The sequence below is a fragment of the Hypanus sabinus genome, chromosome 2, assembly GCF_030144855.1.
Source record: "Hypanus sabinus isolate sHypSab1 chromosome 2, sHypSab1.hap1, whole genome shotgun sequence".
In the NCBI taxonomy this organism is placed as follows: domain Eukaryota; kingdom Metazoa; phylum Chordata; class Chondrichthyes; order Myliobatiformes; family Dasyatidae; genus Hypanus; species Hypanus sabinus.
The window spans coordinates 186,595,256-186,613,141 of NC_082707.1; the positions used below are offsets into that span (position 1 = coordinate 186,595,256).

The 17,886-nt window shown below is 43.7% G+C and overlaps 1 protein-coding gene across 8 annotated transcripts in view; it reads left to right on the forward strand.

Annotated features, from left to right (window-relative positions):
* The window catches only part of LOC132389065 (centrosomal protein of 128 kDa), a 611,990-nt gene that overhangs the window by 495,807 nt on the left and 98,297 nt on the right, over nt 1-17,886 (forward strand). For all 8 annotated transcript variants that reach the window (XM_059961488.1, XM_059961481.1, XM_059961513.1 and 5 more), the window contains one exon: nt 2,508-2,557. In XM_059961488.1, the coding sequence (XP_059817471.1) occupies nt 2,508-2,557 (50 nt within the window). The remainder of the gene's footprint in view (nt 1-2,507; nt 2,558-17,886) is intronic.

Below are 17,886 nucleotides of genomic sequence, written 5' to 3' on the forward strand. Positions count from 1 at the left end.
GTTCCCCCCTAATGTTCCCCCTAAATCTTTCCCCTTTCACCTTAAAGCTACGTCCTCTCGTATTTATCTTTCCTAATCTAAGTGGAAAGAGCCTACTCGCATTTACTCTGTCTGTACCCCTCATAATTTTGTTAACCTCTCTATCAAATCTCCCCTCATTCTTCTACGCTCCAAGGAATAAAGACCTAACCTGTCCAATCTTTCCCTGTAACTCAACTCCTGAAGACCCAGCAACATCCTAGTAAGTCGTACAAAAAAGCTGGATGAACTCAGCAGGTCGGGCAGCATCCGTTGAAAGAACCAGTCAACGTTTTGGGTCAGGACCCTTCGTCAGGACTAAAGAAGGAGGGGGCAGGGTCCCTATAAAGAAGGTGGGGGGAGGGTGGAAAACCATTCAGAGTTAAGATCAAGGGGTGGGGGAGGGGAAACAGGGAGGGGATAGGCTGGAGAGGTGAAGAAGGAATCTAAGGGGAAAGCTCTATGGGTAGTAGAAGAAGGCAGAATCATGAGAGGTGATAGGCAGCTAGAAGAGGAGACAGAGTGAAGGTTGGATGGGGGAAGGGAGAGGGAGAGAATTACCGGAAGTTGTAGAATTCAACGTCGAATAGCATGCTGGACATTCATTATCAATGTTACACTCCTGTAATGTGGCATCTTTACCTGGTCATTTAGAGACGCAGCGCGGTAACAGGTCACTTCTGGCCCTATGAGCTCACGCTGCCCAGTTACACCCATGTGACCAATTAACCTACTAATCCATGCATCTTTGGAATGTGGGAGGTAACTGGGGCACCCAGAGGAAATACGCATGTTCACAGGGAGAATGTACAAACTCCTTATAGACAGTGGTGGGATCAAACCCAGGTTGTCAGCACTGTAATAGCATTTTGCTAACCACTATGCAGTTATACACAAATGGGCAGGTTTGGACTCTCACCTGTAATACGGTTTACCATCAAAAGTGCTTCAGGGGAATATTATGAAACGAGGAGACCTTAAGGTGGGCAACTTAAAGTCAGATCAAGCAGGTTTTCAGGATTATCTTAAAGGACCATACATCTGTGGACTGATGGGCCAATGGAAACAGGCATTGAAATATGGCCACCTGCATAGAACAATCAAAACTAGAGAGCACAAAAGATTTCAAGTTTCTGAGTGTCAAGATCTCTGAGGATCTAACCTGGTCCTGACATATCGATGTAGTTATAAAGAAGGCAAGACAGCGGCTATACTTCATTAGGAGTTTGAAGAGATTTGGCATGTCAACAAATACACTCAAAAACATCTATAGTTGTACCGTGGAGAGCATTCTGACAGGCTGCATCACTGTCTGGTATGGAGGGGCTACTGCACAGGACCGAAAGAAGCTGCAGAAGGTTGTAAATCTATTCAGCTCCATCTTGGGGTACTAGCCTACAAAGTACCCAGGACATCTTTAGGGAGCGGTGTTTCAGAAAGACCTCCAGCACCCAGGACATGCCCTTTTACTCACTGTTACCATCAGGTAGGAGGTACAGAAGCTCTAGGCACACACTCAGCGATTCAGGAACAGCTTCTTCCCCTCTGCCATCCGATTCCTAAATACACATTGAATCTTTGGACACTACCTCACTTTTTTTTAATATACTGTATGTGGAATATGCTGCCGGGGATAAGTGTTGGAGGCAGATACATTAAGGACATTTAAGGGACTCTTAGATAGGCACGTGGATGATATAATAATGGAGAGCTATGTGGGAAAGAAGGGCTGCATTGATCTCAGAGTAGGTAAAAGTTCAGCAAAGAGTGGGCCTGTACTGTTTTATATTCCGAGACATTTTCGGAATTGGGGCAGCATGGTAGCATAGCGGTGAGTGGAATGATATTAGAACGTCAGTGAATCAGGTTTAGTTCTTGCCGCTGTCTATAAGGAGTTTGTATGTTTTCCCTGTGACTGTGTGGGTTTCCTCTGGGTGCTTTGGGTTCCTCTTACATCTCAAAGATGTATAGGTTAGTTGGTTAATTGGTCATGTGTGTAATTGGGCAGCATAAGCTCATTGGTCTGGAAAGGCTTGTTACTGTGCTGGATCTCTAAAGAAATAAAAGTAAAAATAAAAAAAAAAGCTTTTCTAGAATGGGATCAACACACACAAAATGCTGGAGGAACTCAACAGGCCAGGCGGTATCTTGAGTTAGTCACAGGATATATTACTGCATGGTTTCTTCGTTCTCTGGAGATATCATAAGGAGGTGATTTGAAGAAGGGTCTCAGTACAAAACGTCGACTATCTATTCATTTCCATAGATGCTGTCTGACCTGCTGAATTCCTCCAGAATTGTGTGTGTTGCTTTGGATTTCCAGCATTGGCAGAATTTCTTGTGTTCATGCAAGGAGATTTTGAAAGGTTAGAAGATGAAGTGCTTGGTAATAATTACTTTGCTTATGACAGCCATTGTGAGAAATGATATCAGGATGATTGGTGCAGTATTTTTATAATAGTACTTGTTTCCTTATTGTTCTTTAACAGAATTATTGCAAAAGATGTGTCGAAAGGATGAAGAGATGAGAACATTGCAGGTGAGTAAGCGTATTTCCCGGCATGACTTAAGATCTAAATGAGGTGTGCGATCATGAAGGACAGTAGAAAGGTCTCTCCACCACCCCCCCCCCCACCCACCCCACAATGAATCAACCATAAATCACTGAAATAAAACCAAGAGATTCTGTAGACACTGAAAATCCAGAATAACATGCATAAGATGCTGGGGGGTCAGCAGGTTGGGCAGCATCTTTTAAAAGGAATAAAGAGTTGACATTTCTGGCCAAGGTTCTTCATCAGGGCTGGAAAAGAAGAGGGAAGAAACCAGAATAAGAAGGTGGGAGTTGCTGTTCTGTTTTTGATTTCTAAAAAGTGCTTTGCTTTTCTAGAGAGTCTAATTCATGTTACAAGGACAGACTAGGATGTTATTCCCTGGAACAAAGGAGATTGAGTGGTGACCTGACACGTATATAAGATTATGAAGAGTATAGATATGAAAGTCTTTTTCCCAGGGAGGCTATGCTAGAAATAAGATCAGATGTGAAAGGTTTGGAAGGGACATCTGGGCAGCTTCTTCATGCAAAGGTTGGTACGTATTTGAAATGAGCTATCAGAAGTAGTGGCTTGGTCCAAAGCCCTTTGAACCATCTGTGTACATTATGTGTCCTACACATAAACAACAATTAAAAGCTATTTAGATAAATACATGGATAGAAGTGATTTGAAGGGCTTTGGGCCAATTGCAGACAGATGGGACTAGCTCGCTGAGTGACTAGGCAAGTTTGGTCACAGGGGCTGTTAGTGTGTGTATGGCTCTATGACACTGAAATAATTCTAGTCATTAAATATGCTTCCTTATTAAATGAGTAGAAAGCATTATTGTTTACATTAGCAGAATGTATAGCAGAGAATTTGCTCACAAAGATATGTTACTGCATGGTTTCTTTGTCCTCTGGGAGATATCATAATGTAAATCAATACTGTTCTTCAGTAGGATACTGTCCTAATACTGTCAAATTGAATTAGTGTAGATTGGAATAAAGGTCAGCGTGGATGAGGTGGGTCTTTTATAGATGTAGGTGGAGAATATCCTGACTGGTTGCATCACAACCTGGTATGGAAACACCAGTGCCCACCAACAGAAAATGAGTTGTGGATACAGCCCTCTCCATCATAGGCAAAGCCCTTCCCACAATGGTTTTGCAGTAGGGTACATTGCAATACATAATAAAAATTGCAATAAGTTACAATAAGAATTATAAAAATAAGTATTACTAAAAAAGAGCAGAATAGTGAGGTAGTATTCATGGGTTTATGGACCTTTCAGAAATCTGATGACAGAGAGAAAGAAACTATCCCTAAACTGTTGAGTGTGTACTTCCTTCCCATTGGTAGTAACGAGAAAAGGGCTTGTTCTGGATGGTGAGGGTCCTTAGTGACCTTCTTTGCCGTGTTTATATCAGTAACTTAGTGACTGCATGTTTTTCATTGTTGTATTAATGAATTAATCATTATTACATTTTTCCTCAAAGAGGTGGTGAGTGGGCATTCTGATCATAACTGTACAATGTATTTGTCCTTTTGCCCTGAAATATAGATTAAATTGATAAATTGGTTTATTATCATCACATGTATGAGGTACACTGAAAAACTTTGTCTTGCATGCCATCCATACATATCATTTTATTACAATACTGAGGTAGTATAAAAGAAAGTACTGACAGAATGCAGAATAAAATGTTAGCATTACAGAAAGTGTAGTGCATACAGACAAATGGTGCAAGATCATAAGGTAGATTGTGGTTAGGAGTCCATTTTATCACACTAGGGGACTATATAATGCTCTTACAATGGAGGGTTAGAAAATGTGTCTGAGCCTGGTGGTAGGTGCTTTTGAGCTTTTTTATCTTCTGCCTGATGGGAGGGGGAGAAGAGAGAATATCCATTGTGGAGGAGGACTTTGATTATTTTTAACTGCTTTACTGAGGCAGCAAGAAGTATAGACAGAGTGCATGAAGGGGAGGCTGGTTTTCATGATGTGCTGAGCTGTGTCCACAACTCTATTGTTTCTTGCAGTCATGGGCAGAGGTAATACCGTACCTACCTGCAATGCGTCTGCTTAGAATACTTCATGATTCATTTGTAAACTTTGGTAATAGTAGGAACATTATTAAGCTATAGAATATGCCATCAAAATGTTTAATGTTCCTAGGTTTCCCATCAACATATAGATATAATCTATCCTTTGCTTGCTCCTATTCTTCCAGGGTTGTTGTGAATAATTTGTGTCAAAGGTTTTTAGAATGAAGACAATTCAAATTAAATAGCCCAAGGGAAGATTGCCTACTTTCTTACTCTTCAAATCATATGCTGTTTCATTATTAACTGATGGTTTTCCCATTGACAAGTATCCAGGATTTGTTGGACCTGACCAAGATCTTCAAGTGTCCACCAAATCCATTGAACTCAATCCTACAATTAATTGTAGGCTTATATCTACTATAAGCCTACAGACTCTCACAGCTACCTGGACTATTCCTCTTCTCACCCTGTCTCTTACAAAAAGGCTATCCCCTTCTCACAATTCCTCCGTCTCTGCCGCATCTGCTCTCAGGATGAGGTTTTTCTTTCCAGGACGAAGGAGATGTCTTCTTTTTTTAAACAAAGGGGCTTCCCTTCGTCCACCATCAACTCTGCTCTCAAATGCATCTCTCCCATTTCCCGCACATCTGCCCTCACCCCATCCACCGACCACACCGCTTGGGAGAGGGTTCCCCTTGTCCTTACCTACCACCCCACCAGCCTCCAGGTCCAACATATAATTCTCCGTAACTTCCGCCACCTCCAACGGGATCCCACTACCAAACACATTTTTCCCTTCCCCACTCTTTCTGCTTTTTGCAGGGATCTCTCCCTATGCGACTCCCTTGTCCACTTGTCCCCCCTCATCCCTTCCCACCGATCTCCCTCCTGGCACTTATCCTTGTAAACGGAACAAGTGCTACACCTGCCCTTACACTTCCTCCCTCACCACCATTCAGGGCCCCAGACAGTCCTTCCAGGTGAGATGACACTTCACCTGTGAGTCGGCTGGTGTGGTATACTGCATCCAGTGCTCCCGGTGTGGCCTTTTATATGTTGGTGAGACCCGACGCAGACTGGGAGACCGTTTCGCTGAACACCTACGCTCAGTCCGCCAGAAAAAGCAGGATCTCCCAGTGGCCACACATTTTAATTCCATGTCCCTTTCCCATTCTGATATGTCTATCCATCGCCTCCTCTACTGTCAAAATGAATCCAAACTCAGGTTGGAGGAACAACACCTTATATACTGGCTGGGTAGCCTCCAACCTGATGGCATGAACATTGACTTCTCTAACTTCCGTTAATGCTCCTCCTCCCCTTCTTACCCCATCCCTGACATACTTAGTTGTTTGCCTGTTCTCCATCTCCCTCTGGTGCTTCCCCCCCCCCTCCTTTCTTTCTCCAGAGGCCTCCCATCCCATGATCCTTTCCCTTCTCCAGCTCTGTATCACTTTCGCCAATCACCTTTCCAGCTCTTAGCTTCATCCCACCCCCTCTGGTCTTCTCCTATCATTTCGCATTTCCCCCTCCCCCCCACTACTTTCAAATCTCTTACTATCTTTCCTTTCGGTTAGTCCTGACGAAGGGTCTTGACCCGAAACGTCGACAGCGCTTCTCCCTATAGATGCTGCCTAGCCTGCTGTGTTCTACCAGTGTTTTGTGTGTGTTGTTGTTCCTACAATTAATTATTGCATTTGTACCATGCAATAGACTTGTAGAAAGAAAAACAGAATGGTCCTACATTTATAGAGCATCTTTTGGAATTTAAGGAGTTTGAAGTTATCTTACAGTTAATAAAGTACTCTAAAAGTATAGTTAATGTTGTAAGACCATCAGCTAATTTGAGAACAGCAGGGGCCCAGAAACAGGAATGAGATGATGATCACATTATCCATTTTAGAAATGTTGATTGCCTGGATATTGAGGAAAATTCCCACGCCTTTACTTAAACTGGTACCACGGGATCAAAGTGTTGATGTAATATAAATTTAGTTTCTCATTGAAAGATAGTAACTACAGCATCATAAAACTCTCTCAATCTAACACTTACTATGTCAGGTTCAGTTTGTGATGCTATTGCCATAGCCACGAGTCATAAAGTTCTTTGTTTCGGGCCCACTCCAGTTTTAAGTGTAAATTTCTAACCTGATAGTCCGGTGAGATATTGCATTGTCAACGGGTCAATTCCAACAGTAAGTTGCTGTCCCATCTGTTTCTGCAACTGGATATAATTGCTCCAATGGCACTATTTTTTTAAGAGAGATACTACACAGCAACAGGCACTTTAGCCCAATTATGTGTAACCAATTAACCTACGTCTGTAACATGGGAGGAAACCAGAGCACTTGGAGGAAACCTATGCAGTCACAGGGAGAATCTGCAAGCTCCTGATAGACAATGGTGGCAAAAGAACAGGGTAGTTATCATTATCCAATACTTATCCCTGAGTCATTGTTGATTAAAATAAACAGATTATCCACTCATACTCACAAATTAGATACTACATTTCCTACATTACCACAGGTGACTATTGTTCAAGAAGTAGCTCAGTGGTTGTTAAGTACCATGGGACATCTTGAAAGAGAAGTAAAAATGCCATTAGAAATGCCTTTCTCTAGAAATGTCAGTCCAGATTATTGTTCAAATAATTGAATAGGGTTTTGATTTCAGATTCAGATTTATTTATCACGTGTAGATTAAAACATACAATGAAATGTGTCATTTGCATTAACAGCCAACACACCCTAGGACGTGCCTGCAAGTGTCACCATACATTCTGGCACCAAAATTGCACACCCACAATATTCATTAGAACAACACAGACAACAACAACACCAACAGAACAAAATAAGGCAACAACAAAACAAGCCCCTTTCCCACCCTCCTGTACACCAACCCCCTCAAATATGTACATTTAGACCTCCACCCCAGGACAGGCCAGCTCTAGACCTCCAGTCCTTGACCTCAGAGTCTGAGACTTGCAGACATTGTGTCTCCTATCTCCAGTCCCTGGTCCAGATTTGCAGACTTGACACTTGGGCCTCTACCTCCAGACTTGTCAGGCTCTGGATTTCAACCTCTGGCTTTGCTCTCTGTATTAAGTCTAAGCTGTTTTGACTTGGAGTTAGAATGTTTTTTTTCACCGAGCAAAAGCAGCCACTTTAGTTGACAGGTTAAGCTTTCAAGAATTGAAATTCAGCAAAAGAAAAACACAGATCAAATGCATTATTAGTGGACTCCCTTCTGGGAGGCCATCCACTTTCGTAAGTGTGCCTATGATAACAATGAACTGGAACTTGAGAAGCTTTCCCATCTCCAGCTGAGATCAGATTCTTATATGCTGTTCGGACAATTTAAATGATATACTGGAAAGACAGGGTGTCAGGATCGGAGGCAAGAGCCGATTTTGCTCCTCTCTCTCTGTAGCACTGAGACTATGAAGACTGCCCCAGGCTGGAGTTCTCCGTGCCCGCTAATATAATGGACTGATACCGAGGCTTGGGCCTACTCTGGGCTGCTCTGTTGTTTGGATCTAAGAACTCATTTTGGTTTGGAATGTTGTTCACTTCTGTTGTTTGCATGATTTGTATGATTTTTCCCCTTTCTCTGCGCATCAGGTGTTGGTCTTTATTTTTTTTTAATGGTGTTCTTTCAGGTTTCTCGCTTTGTGGCTGCTTGTAAGCAAACAAATCTCAAAGTTGTATAATTTATACTTTCTTTGATAATGAATGTACTGTAGCGGTGTGCTACACGCAGCGCTAAAATTACGACACGGAGTTGGTAACTGCAGTCGAAGGAAAAAACTTTATTCGAAAACTTCAGCCTCACTTTTAAGCCTCTGTCAACCGGCCCCCCATGGTGCAGAGGCTCCAAAGCTCTGTGCTCGCAAACCCCCGTAGGCTATCTAATTGTAAGTCGGTTCGGATACGCTAGGAAATGGGTCGCCACATAACCCCCCCCCAGAACCGGCGATACACCCCCCAATGTCCACAGTCTGGGCCAGAACCTGCTTGGGAGGTCAGCCTCTGCGCCGAGGCGCCGGAAACTCGGCCGGTTGCGCCAGGTCCACATGGGCCGGCTTGAGGCGGTCCACCGTGAAAACCTCCTCCTTCCCCCCAACGTCCAGCACGAACGTGGACCCGTTGTTCCGGAGCACCATAAACGGCCCCTCGTATGGCCGCTGCAGCGGTGGCCGATGCCCGCCCCTTCGTACAAACACAAACTTACAGTTCTGTAGGTCTTTGGGTACGCAGGTCGGGTGCCGCCCATGCTGTGAAGTGGGTATGGGGGCCAGGTTACCGAGCTTCTCGCGAAGTCTGCCCAGGACTGCTGCGGGTTCTTCCTCTTGCCCCCTTGGGGCTGGTAGGAACTCCCCGGGGACGACCAGGGGCGCGCCGTATACCAACTCGGCCGACGAGGCGTGCAGGTCGTCCTTGGGCGCTGTGCGGATGCCGAGTAGGACCCAGGGAAGCTCGTCCGCCCAGTTGGCTCCTCCCAGGCGGGCCATGAGGGCCGACTTCAGGTGACGGTGGAAATGCTCCACTAGCCCGTTCGACTGTGGGTGGTAGGCAGTTGTGTGGTGCAGCTGAGTCCCCAAAAGGCTGGCCATAGCTGACCACAGGCTGGAGGTGAACTGGGCGCCTCTGTCGGAGGTAATGTGGGCTGGTACACCAAAGCAAGATATCCAGGTGGCGATCAGGGCTCGGGCGCAAGATTCGGAGGTGGTGTCGGTGAGCGGGACCGCCTCTGGCCATCTTGTGAACCGGTCCACGATAGTCAGGAGGTAACGCGCTCCGCGCGACACTGGCAGGGGGCCCACGATATCCACATGAATGTGGTCGAAACGCCGGTGGGCGGGATGGAACTGCTGCGGTGGGGCTTTGGTGTGCCGCTGCACCTTGGCCGTCTGGCAGTGCATGCACGTTCTGGCCCATTCACTGACCTGTTTGCGGAGTCCGTGCCAAACGAACCTGCTGGAAACCATCCGGACAGTTGTCCGGATGGAGGGATGCGCCAAGTTATGAATGGAGTCGAAAACGCGGCGCCGCCATGCTGTCGGGATGACCGGACGGGGCTGGCCGGTGGCGACGTCACAGAGTAGGGTCCTCTCACCTGGGCCCACGGGGAGGTCCTGGAGCTGCAGACCGGAGACTGCGGTCCTGTAACTCGGAATCTCCTCATCCGCCTGCTGTGCCTCTGCCAGCGCCTCAAAGTCTACCCCTTGGGAAAGGGCATGAACGGTAGGGCGAGAGAGCGCATCCGCCACGACATTGGCCTTACCCGAGACGTGCCGGACATCCGTCGTGTATTCAGAGATGTAGGACAGGTGGCGTTGCTGGCGGGATGACCAGGGGTCAGATGCTTTCGTAAACGCAAAGGTAAGCGGTTTGTGGTCCGTGAACGCGGTGAAGGGCCGACCTTCTAGGAAGTACCTGAAATGCCGGTCATTTCTGGTCCAAAAATCGTTTGGACCGTCGGGGTCACCAATTGTAGCGGTGTGCTACACGCAGCGCTAAAATTACGACACGGAGTCGGTAACTGCAGTCGAAGGAAAAAACTTTATTCGAAAACTTCAGCCTCACTTTTAAGCCTCTGTCAACCGGCCCCCCATGGCGCAGAGGCTCCAAAGCTCTGTGCTCGCAAACCCCCGTAGGCTATCTAATTGTGAGTCGGTTCGGATACGCTAGGAAATGGGTCGCCACAGTACTTTGAAATCTTTGAATATTCCAGATTTAGATTCATTTATTTATCACATTAAATAACATTGAAACATATCACATTTCATTACTTTGAAACACCCAGTGAAATGTGTCACTTGCATTAACAACCAACACAACCTAAGGAAGAGGTGGGGACAGCCGGCAAGTGTCTGACACATTCCAGTGCCAATGTAGCATTGTTTGTGAGAACAGACAGACGGACATACTTTATTAGTCCCAATGGAAATTTGGTTTCATTGCAGCCATACCAACCAAGAATAGTGAAGAAATATAGCAATATAAAACCATAAATAATTAAATAATAAGTTAATCATGCCAAGATTAACACAGAATACAACAAAACAGAACACAACAAGCAACAAAACAACACCAGCCCTAGGATAGGTTATCTCTGGCCTCCAGCCTCCAGTGGACCGGACTCACAGAAAATGGGCCTTCGACTTCCCCAGTGGAATAGAATAATTAGGGCTCTGGCCTTCAGGCCTCGACTTCCAGACTCCTGATAGATCTTTGCACTTCGATCTTCAGTATCGACACCAGGACATGCCAGTGATGATAAATATGGACCCAGAACACTGGGCCTCAAACACTGGACTCGCCAATGATGTAGGGGTTCACCTGCTCTCTGTTTATTTAATTAAACTGTACTCTCACTGTTTTCAAACAGTAGTTTCTTCTAGTACAGAAGATGTTGGATACATCCCAAGGGAGAGGGCTTCTCAGTTCAAGTTCAATGTTGTCATTGGCATGGACACAGGGTTTAAATGCCTTGAAAAGTTACTTTTTGTATTGGCAGCACAGTATATTAGAAGATGAGGACTATTATTAGGTAACATAAACATATATTAATTATACATGACATACAATGCCACCTTTATAACCCCTTGACATATGAAGGCCAAGATACTCCTCTCACCTCCTTAGAGTCACAGAGTGATGCAGCATAGAAATCAGCTTGACCAAGATTCTCATCTAAATTGTTTCCATCTGTCCATGTTTGTCTGATAAACATTTCCTATCCATATACCTGTTCAAGTACTTTTTAAATGTCATTAATGTACCTGCCTCAACTGGTAGTTCATTTCATAGACAGACCACCCTCTGGGTAGAAGAGTTTCCCCTCAGTTTCCTACTAAATCTCTCCCCTTGAACTAAATCTCCCATAGCTCTTGATTTCCCAATCCTGGGGAAAAGACTGTGTGTATTTACCCTAAATATATATATATACCTTGTGATTTTATACACCTCTGTAAGGTCACCCTCAATTTCTTCAATGCTCCAATGAAAATAGTCCCAGTGTAAATCTTCTCTGCATGCTTCCAGTTTATTGCTTTAATGCTGTGTAATGAATACACAACAGTTGTCACAGACTTTATAAAATCAGTCATAGATGACTGTGTCCCTACAAAATCATTCATAGTCTTCTCCAACCAGAAGACCTGGATAAACCATCAGATCTGCAATGCACTGTGAGGCAGGTCAGAGACATTCAAGTCTGGTGATCAAAAAATGTTACAAGAAGTCCAGCTACAATCTCTGGAAAGCTTTCTCACGGGTGAAGTGGCAATTCTGGACTGAACTTGAATCAATGAAGGATGCTCTACACTTGTGATAGGGTTTGAATGTTGTCACCTGCAGCATGGGTACATGGAGCTTAGAAAAATAGAGGGCTATGCACTGGGGAAACTTTAGGCAGTTTCTATCATGCACTGTAGGTTTCTACCTTCTATGTACCTCTTAATCAAGCAACATAAGCGACAATGGGGCTTCACTTCCAGATGAGCTCGATGTTTTCTATGCTCGCTTTAACCATCAACATTTGGAGGAACCATCACGAACTCCAACAGCCCCTGATGATCCTATGGTTTCTGTCTGAGACTAATGTGAGAGCGTCCTTCAGGAGGGTGAACCCATGGAGGAGTCTGGTCCAGATGGGGTGCTTGGCCAAGTTTTAAAGACCTGTGCTGATCAACTCGCTGAAGTGCTCACTGAGATTTTTAACCACTTGCTTTGGCAGTCTGAGGTACCCACCTGCTTCAAGCAGGATTCAATTACAGTGGTGCCTAAGAAGAGCATGGTAACTCACCTCTTTGACTGTCGTCCAGTAGCTCTTACATCCACAGTGGTGAAGTGCTTTAAGAGGTTGCTGATGAAACACATCAACTCTTGCCTGAGAAACAACGTGGATCCACTCCAGTTTGTCCACCAGCATAACAGATCCACAGCAGTTGCCATTTCATTGGCTCTTCACTCAACCCTAGAACACCTCGACAGCAAAATATGTACATCAGAATGCTCTTTATCAACTGCAGCTTGGCATTCAGTACTATCATCCCCTCAAAACTGATCAATAAACTTCAAAGGCATTGGCCTCAATGCCTCGTTGTACAATTGGATCCTCGATTTCCTTACTTGTAGACCCCAGGCAGTTCGGATTGGCAACAACATCTCCTTCACAATCACCATCAACATAGGTGCACCACATGGCAGTGTACTTAGCCGCCTACTCTACTTGCTTTACACTTATGACCATGTGGTTAAGCACAGCTCTAATGCCACATTCAAATTTGCTGACAACACCACTGCTGTAGGCCAAATCAAAGGTGGTGATGAATCAACATGGGGGAGGGGGGAGATTGAAAATCTGGCTGAGTGGTGCCACAGCGACAACCTCTCACTCAATCTCAGCAAGACCCAGGAACTGATTATTGACTTCAGGAGCTAGGGTCTTTGGTGACATACTAAATCTCCCCAAACTCCTAATGAAATATAGCTGCTGGCATGCCTTCTTCATAATTGCATCATTATCTTGGGCCAGATTAGATCTTAAGTCTGTACATTTTCCTGATCTCCATTGTGTGTTCAAATCATTTGTTCCACTGGTTTCATATATTGTCCTCTGGTTGCTTCTAATCCCTTTGAACAAAAATGTGTAACAAGAATATAGACATTATATTCTGTTCTTTAGCACTTCTTTGGAGATGGAGAGTTCTTTTTATAAGTGACAAAACAATAATGTTATGAGAAAAGAAAGCCGTTAAGCCACATCTGTTAGATTGCACTTTGCAAGTAATCCCATTTGCACATAGAATCATAGAATAATATAATGTTCATATTTACTAATGACAGAAGAAAATCACATTGGCTTATTGAAGGCTCATAAAGAAATCCTACTTCCTCACTAATTTTCTTTGTAACCAGTGCTCCTGAACATTTCCGTCAACTCACCCTAGATTGTTCAAATCTTGCTACCTAGGGGCAACTTACAAAGGCCAATGAATGTACTAATCTGCACATCTGCAAGGAAGGCCCATGCAGAGGGAACTTCATAGGTCAGGACAGATCACTGTTGATCAGCAGCTCTCGTAGCAACAGCATATGCGACAAAAGTATCTGGAGATGCTTTGGTACTTAAATGAACAATGAACGTTGTATAGGCTTTTCAATTCTTGGGCATTGGTGTTTCCAAACAGGCCATGGGATATCCAGCCAGGATACTCTCCACTGTGCATCTATAGAAGATCATCAAAGTTTTAGATGAAATGCCAAATCTTTGCAAACTTCTAAGAAAGTAGAGGTGTTGCCATGCCTTCTTTGTAATGGCACTTGTATGCAGGTCCCAGGACAGATCCTCTCATATGATAATGAAAAGGAATTTAAAGTTGCTGACCCTGTCCACCTCCGATCCCTTAATGAAGCCACCAAGGACGAGAGCATAAAAGGGATCATGTGACCAGGCAGTGGAGGGACCCACAGCTCTGTCTGTGCCCATAATAATGTTATATATTAGGTGTCCCCTCAGGCCCCTCCACTCCATCTATCCATTCTCAATGATGTCCCTCTCACAGCATAGTGACCATAACAGATCATAGTACCTTGGCCTAACTAAGGTTTTATACAGTTAAGCAATGAAGTCCATGCTGTTACATCCTTTGACCTGTATAATGAAGGCCAGCATCTCATATATTTTCTTTTCTACATTATCTGTCGGTGTTGCTACCTTTCTCTGGACATGCACCAAACTCTCTACCATTGTATTCTTACTTGACTTCTAAAGTGCATCACCTCACATTAACTGAGGCTAAATTATATCTACTGTTGCTCAGCTCAATTTATCAGCTGGTCAATTCTGTAACTTAAGTCTGTCCTCACTGTCAACAATACCAACAATTTTTGTATGATTTTCTAAACCAGCTTCCTAGTTCCACTTTCAAAATAATACATGATAAACAGAAAAGTTCCCGGCACTGATCCCTGTGGTACACTGCTAATCATAGGCTTCCAATCACAAAAGCAAACCTTCTCCATCACCCTCTGAGATCCAAGCCAACTTTGGATCCATTTTGCTAATTGTGAAGTGCTCTAATCTGATTGGACTAACTTTCCATGTAGGATCTTACAGAAAATAGAAGAGTACAGCACAGGAACAGCCCATTCTGCCTACAGCATTGTGCCAAACCAGCTAAAAAAACAAATCAAATACAACCAAATGCTAATTCCTCCTCCCTACACCATATCCATATCCCTCCACCTTCCTCACATCCATCTGCCTATTCAAACACCTCTTAAAAGCCTCAAATATAGTTTGCCTGTACCACTATGATTGCCCTTTAGTCCCTAACAGGCCCTAATCTTTCACTGGTTACCTCTCCAGGGTGGTATAACAGTTAGTGCAGTGTTTTTCAGTGCCAGTTGTAGGTTTGGGGTTCAATTCCTGTTGCTGTCTGTAAGGAAATTGTACATTTTCCCCTGGCCACGTGGGTTTCCTCTGAGTGCTGTGGTTTTCTCCCACATTCCAAAAGATGTACAGTTAGGGTTAGTAAGTTGTGGGCCTACTGAATTGGTGTCAAAAGCACAGAGGCACTTGCAGGTTGCCCAACACAATCTTCACTGAAAACTAAAAAAACAGGAAATGCTGAAAATCTCAACAGATCAGCATCTTTGGGAAGAGAAACAGTTAGCACTTGTGTCTGTGACCCTTCAGTATGAGTGAATTAAAACTTGATATGTGTAAAATGTGCAATGCTCAGTAGGACATTGTCCCTAAGTTTGCCAAACATTTTGTTTTGGGGACTTCCTCACTTCAAGTTGGAATTGGAATTGCTTGATTATTGTCACATGTACAGTGAAAAACCCATCTGGCATACTTTTCATACACATCAAAAAAACAATAAAAGAGTGCAGAATAAAGTGTAACAGCTACTGAGAAAGTGCAGTGCAGGCAGACAGTAGGAATAAAGTTATAACAAGGTGGATTGTGAAGTCGAGAGCCCACCTTGTACCAAAGAACCATTCAATAATCTTATAACAGTGTGGTAGAGGTGTCTAATTGATTGAGCTTGCTTATTCTAATTAGACAACACTTTCCTTACCATGACAGGACGGTACAAGGCAAAATGAATGTAGCCTGTCTTCTTTTTTTTGTATGCAAGGCAGGGGAATGAGCTGAAGTCTAGGAGGGGTTTTGTTATGTAGGTTAAAATGGGAAAAAGCTGCAGAGGATTGTAAACTCAGCCAGCTCCATCTAGGCACTAGCCTCCCCAGCATTGTGGACATCTCCTAAAAGTGTTGCCTCAAAAGATGTTATCCATTATTCAGAACTCTCTTCACTCATGATATGCCTCTTCTGATTGCTGCCATCCGGAAGGAGGTACAGGAGCTTGAAGACACACACACAACAGACAATCAACCAACCCCTGAACACTACATCACTAATTTTGGCTCTCTTTTTGCACTTTTTTTAGGTATACACTCAGTGGCCACTTTATCAGATACCTCCTGCACCTTGATCTTTTGCTGTTATAGAGAGATCACTCTAACTGTACATCTTTTGCTGCCAGTGATATTAAACCTGATTCTGATTCTGATCCTCAACAACTGTGGATTTTGGGGACAGGAGGAAAAGAAATCTCAGCATCCGTCCCCAATCTCTGCACCTACCCTTCCCATTAACCCTGTGATCACGGAGGCCACTGATGCTTCTAACTATACTTGTGACTGAAAATTAGTTACTTGGTTGAGGCTCAATCTGGGCCCATCAATCACCATTTCTAAAAGGCTTGAGTGGAGAAAGAAAACTAGGTTGGCAGATGGAAATTTCACTCTTGCACCTAGAACCTAACCAATCCACTGGGACAGTGAGCCTATTAATTTTATCACTGTCACCAGGACATTGTATTAAATTAAATAAAGATGAAGGTGAGTTTGAATGTCCAGCTGTAGTTTCCCCAGCTAACCCTTATTTAAGCAGGCATATTCATAATGAATATGTATCAATGCACAAGATCCTAACCCAGCAGCTATTTGAGCCAAACATTTCAGATTAATCAGCATCAGTAACTTAATTACAAAATATTTTGTGATCTATGTCATCATGCTTAATGGAGTTAGGTATTAATGGTTTACAGTACAAGTGACCTGGGTTCAATTCTCGACATTGCTTTTAAGGAATTTGTACATTCTCCCTGTGACCGCATGGGTTTCCTCTGGGTGCTTCAGTTTCCTCCAGCAGTCCCAAGACGTATCGGTTTGTAGGTTAATTGGTCATTGTAAATCGTTCTGTGATTAGGTTAGTGTTAAATTGGTGGGTTGCTGGGCAGCATGGTTTGAAGGGCCGGAAGGGCCTATTCTGTGCTGTATCTCAACAAATAAATCCATCTCTCTCACCGTAGGCTCATAATGAGTTAGCTGTTGCTATGAATTCAAACTAACAGCAATACAACTCGACAATTCATGGAAATAATGATGAAAGAGGTCATTTCCATTAAATAACCAAGTCCAGGGTAAATGTGGTTTTGGTATATAGAAACATAAAAGTTTTGAATGTTCCTACCAAGGGAAAACACAGGCAGTTACTGTATGAATACTGACACCAAATGCAAATTTACCAATCGCTAGTTCACAACAGTATAAACTCAGATCAATATTGTATTCATTAAGTACCTATGCTATCTCCTCCGCTTCTATACACACTTTTCCTCTGTCACACTTGATTGTCCTATTCTCTCACTTCTTATCCTCTTGCTCTTCACATACTTGTAGAACACCTTGGTGTTTTCTTTAATCCTGCTCACCAAGGCTATCTCATGGCCCCTTCTGCTTCTCCTAAGTTCATTCTTAAGCACCTTCCTGCTAGCATTATAATTTTCTAGATCTCTAACATTACCTAGTTTTTTGAATCTTTCGTAAGCTTTTCTTTTCTTCTTGACTAGGTTTTCAACAGCTTTTGTACACCACGGTTCCTGTACCCTACCATGCTTTCCCTGTCCCATTGTAATGTACCTATGCAGAACACCAAGCAAATATCCCCTGAACATTTGCCACATTCCTGCCATACATTTCCCTGAGAACATCTGTTCCCAATTTAGGCTTCCAAGTTCCAGCCTGATAGCTTCATATTTTCCCTTTCTCCAATTAAATGCTTTCTTAAGTTGTCTGCTCCTATCCCTTTACAGTGCTATGATAAAGGAGATAATTGTTGGAGCTCATTGTTGCGTAATCAATCCAGTTAACTTCACTTCGTTTACTCACAACACAAAATGGTTTTGCACTGAAGAACCTGT